The sequence below is a fragment of the Aegilops tauschii genome, chromosome 6 (genome assembly GCF_002575655.3).
Source record: "Aegilops tauschii subsp. strangulata cultivar AL8/78 chromosome 6, Aet v6.0, whole genome shotgun sequence".
Classification (NCBI taxonomy): Eukaryota; Viridiplantae; Streptophyta; class Magnoliopsida; order Poales; family Poaceae; genus Aegilops; species Aegilops tauschii.
The window spans coordinates 472,888,472-472,892,840 of record NC_053040.3 but is presented as its reverse complement, the minus strand read 5'-3'; the positions used below and the strand labels follow the sequence as shown (position 1 = coordinate 472,892,840).

The window sequence follows — 4,369 nt, the reverse complement described above, 5'->3', positions numbered from 1 at the left end:
AAGTGTTCTTTGCAACGAGTACTCCTTAATTAGTGATTTCAACATAACCTTCTCTTCAAATAAATAAAAAGTACATAACCTTGCGGATACTCGGTCCAGGTCCAGCCGCACAAACACCTTTGCAGACGCGGTCACGCTAGAGATCGGAAGATGGCCGAGAGGGCGGCGGAGGACGCCGTCCGCGAGATCCTCGTCCGCACGGCCGCTCTCTTCCGCTGCGCCGTGACGTGCAAGAGCTGGAGCCGCCTCGTAGCCGACCCTTCCTTCCTTCGTCGTCTCTGGCCGGATGATCACTGGGTGGGACGCTTCCTCGCCGGGTTCTTCGCCCCCAAACGGCTGGACCGTACGGACCCCATGTTCCGGTCGGGGGAGCCCATGTTTGCCACTTTTTTCGTCCCGACGCCACGGTCTGTGTTCGGTCCCTGCCGGCGCTCCCTCACCTCCTTTTTCCCCTACGCCGACACCCACATCCTCGACCACGCGATGCCACTCACCGCACGCACCGGCCTCCTCCTCGTGTGGCTGGCCTCCCGCCGGCAGTACAACATGTCGGTCGTACGTCTGGCTGTGTGCAATTTGCTTGCTGGCGTGTGTGACGTGCTTCCCCGGCTAAGCAGCGATTTGGAGTTTGATAAAAGCGGCTACGCTATCCTAACCAGCGATTGCTCCTCGAGCACAACCCAACAGTCTTCGCAACCGGGCTGCTCGACCTTCTTCAAAGTGCTAATCACTGGCCGGAGGTATCTGGGTTCGCACAGCCTCTACACGTTCTCGTCCAGCGAGGCCAGGTGGAGCAAGCCTACACAATTAACTTTGGACACTCCCGAGGTGATCCACGACTGTCTACATCCGGACGGTGCCGTGTCTCGTGGCAAGGTGCATTGGAGCGTAGGGGACTGGTCATGCCGCTGCTCTCTTGACATGGACACGGAGACGTATCACATCTCTCAGGCTAAGATCATGGCCTGGACAATTTACGTGGAAACCAGCGACGAGCCACAACTCGGGGTCACCACCAATGTGACGCCCTTGGTCTTAACTCTGTCAGGACCAGGCCTCGAGCTAAAGATCTGCACGTGGCAAGACGACAATAAGAGAAAGGATGGTGCTATTGCCAAGGCCGGGCGACTAACCACTCGCATTGTCGAGTTGAAACCACCTAGGCAGATTAAAAGATGTCCAAATCAAATACACTTGAGATTGTTAGGATAAAAGAGTGGCACGATGCTACTGAAGGATAGTCAGAGACAGATTTACATCGCTGACATTGAGACAGGAGTGATCGAGGAGTTTGAGCTGCCGGACGGTTTTGATGGGCTTAACCGTTCGAAGGTCGTCTTGTTGGAGATGGACTGGCTGGCACTATTTGTTTCTCGGCTTGGGAAGTGGTAGGTGCATGTATGTAAGTCGAGTTTACACACAAAAAGGTCAGCCGAAGGATTATTTGTTTTTTTTTATTCTGTCATGTTTCAGCGTTGGGTGGATCATGAGCACCATTGTTAAGCCAAGTCACGCTTGTTACTGGTTTTGCCCAACATGAACTCAATTTTTGGTCTTTAGCTTGTTACTTGTTTTGAGTAGCTTTGATAAGATATTTGAGAAATTTATGCATTTGATTCCTATTTTGTATAAACATGTGGAAGCATCAGGCTCTTGTGCATGTTGGTGACATTGAGAAATAACAAATGTTGAGGAAATTCTCACTCTAAACACGAGGATTTGTGAAGCTAAACAAGATGGACTTGACGGTTGATTCTACTTTTTTTTATGCTGAGGGTGTGAAGAAGTTAATTCTCACAATTTCATAATGCTATCATGTGACGACACTTAACAAGCCCGCATCACTACTATCAGATGGTGTGGGATGGCTTTGCGTGATATTAGTACTTTGGATGTTCGATGAATCATGTAGTTCTTCGATAAAGGGAAATATAATTAAGCTTCACGTCCTGAACCAATTTCTATCGAGTGGCGTTGGGGCTCTCCATGTCCTATTATCTGATGAACATAGCGTACGCACCGCCCCTCACAGAGGTGAATTCGCCAACCGATTCCAACGCCATCGATGCTGCTTGTTCTGCCTCATCCTCCAAGCTGGCGAGACAGATATCTAATCGGGCCTTTGCCGCCACAGCAACGTCTTTTTCTAGTACCACGGATACTTAATCTGTGACCGACGAGCTCTTGGATCCTCTCTGCATAGTTTTCAGGACATGTGTCAACTTCTAGTTTCTCTAGATATTGCCCATGTGTTTGTAGATGCGCGGATTAATAAAAAAATGTTGCACAATGGATGTTCAATCATCATATCTATCTAAAAAATAGTCATCGATGATAAATTGGCAAGTATGTCATTTCTCAAACAATGTGATTTCTACTTTGCATCTCGTTAGAAAGATAGGTAGATGAAATCATGTAAAGTAATAAACATATAAATAACAACATATAAGTAAACACGATTCAGAAACTATGGAGCGCCGAATGCTTAAATAAGTTCAGTATAAGACCACGAGCCTAAAAACCTGAGCATTTGTGTGCCCTCTGATTCTGACGCATGTTATGGTTCATTGGCACAGTACATTGTGCAATGAACGGACAAAACATCGGCAAAACGAGGCTAATTTTTCATCTCGATCTTTTACAAGCTATAGGAAATGTCACGGATAAACTAAAACAGCTGCCTGATTACTACATTAGTCTAGAAACCCAGATTCATCATTGCTGGAACAGTCATGGACATCATCCATCACTCACCTAATACGGCAAGCACATGTCCATGAGCTCCATCATGAGAGAAGGGCAGCTTTCCCACAGATACTGGAAACCGCCGGTGGCCATGAATGCCCTCAGCTTCGCCGGATCCGCAAGAAAATCGAAGCACGCCTTCTTCGGCCCCTCACAATGGTGCCGCTCGGCTAGCGCCAGGATGGTCGCTGCCGTGTCCACGTCAATGCACTCGCAGATCCACTCCTCGCAGAGTAGCTTCAGCCGCCCCATGCCATACCTGTCTGCCGCGACGAGAATTTTCTGGCACGTGACGTGGTCATTCGCCATCCCCTGCAGTGACAGTGAGCTCGTGTACGCGTAACGGAGCAGCGCCTTGAACACCTCCATCTCCATGTCTTCCAAGTGCACTACGCCAGCAGTGGCAGCATTGCCCTCCTTCATTGGTCCGAAGAGCTCGGCTGCAAAGACCGGCGAGCGGGCCGCAAGGATGCACCGGTGTGCGGCCACGGTCTTGCCGCCAACCTCGAACACCACATCGGCGCCCTTCTCAGTCTCCAGGAGCTCGCCAAAGTCCTGGGACGAATCGCATGGGGGCACGGAGACGTAGGCCACCGGGTTGTACGCAGAACCGTACCTGTGTATGACAACGATGTCGCACCGGACCATGAACGAGTTGTTCTTTAGATGCTTGGAGTTCTCCAGGACCTTCCTGTTGATGAACTTCGTACACACCCAGCCGTTCCCGGAGGTGTATTCGTCCACCGATGCCAACGCCAGCAAAGCCGCGTGCTTCGCCTCCTCCTCCTCCCCCTCGCCCGTGAAACAGAATCTGAAATGGGCCTTCACCGCCGTCGCGCCATCTTCTTCTAGTTCCAGGGAGAAGGACACGTAGTCCGCAACCTCCGTGCGATCACCGTTGGGGTAATAGTAGATGCACCAACGGTGGCCGCCGACTGTGAAGGGCTGGGAGCCGATCCCCTCGCCGATGGGGACGCCCTTGGTTCGGGAGTAGTCGTGGATCGTGAGAAAGTGGTACCCTTCCGTTTTGTCGGCGACGATGGCGGATGCGGACCCCGACGGCGACATTGCCGGCCTACTCCTCGGGATTGGGTGCTCGCAACTCGATCTCGTAGATGAGACGGGGCGTCGTCGTTTGCTGCCGCTGCTCCTGCTTTGGGCGAGGGTTTTGCGCAGGGCGGCGGTGAACGAAACAACTGGGCGTACGATGGTTTCATGCAAGTTCGATTTTTTATCCAACGGTGCATGTGATCCATCGTACTAAGGTAGGATTGTGGATTGAAACTGTTGTCTCGTACGCTTAGGGGAGACGAAAGGACGAAGGAGATCCTTTGGAAGATTTCGCCCAAATCTCCACACGTCAATTCTGGCATTAAACGAATTTTATGAACACGACAGTTGACGTGAATCCTTTATGGCCATATATATCAACGAGTCCAAAAATGTGAACCAACCTGTGGTTGAATGGTTAAAGGGATTGTGGTATCCCAGCCGACTAGGGTTCAAGTCTTGGTGCTCGCATTTATTTCTAGATTATTTCAGGATTTCCGACGATGTGCATTCAGTGGGAGGAAACGTTCCCGTCGACGAGGAGGTGCCTACGGTGACTTCGTAAATTTCAAGA

The 4,369-nt window shown here is 50.7% G+C and overlaps 1 protein-coding gene across 1 annotated transcript; it reads right to left on the bottom strand.

The window, feature by feature from the left end:
• Positions 1-2,754: 2,754 nt before the first annotated feature.
• Positions 2,755-3,813, bottom strand: LOC109739357 (BTB/POZ and MATH domain-containing protein 1-like). Its single transcript, XM_020298450.1, has one exon. The coding sequence runs from the start codon at positions 3,811-3,813 to the stop codon at positions 2,755-2,757; it is 1,059 nt and encodes a 352-aa protein (XP_020154039.1).
• Between the last annotated feature and the right edge of the window lie 556 nt (positions 3,814-4,369).

Bases quoted from the DNA above. Each gene is read 5' to 3' on its own strand.
- LOC109739357 (XM_020298450.1), bottom strand. From the start codon at position 3,813: ATGTCGCCGTCGGGGTCCGCATCCGCCATCGTCGCCGACAAAACGGAA.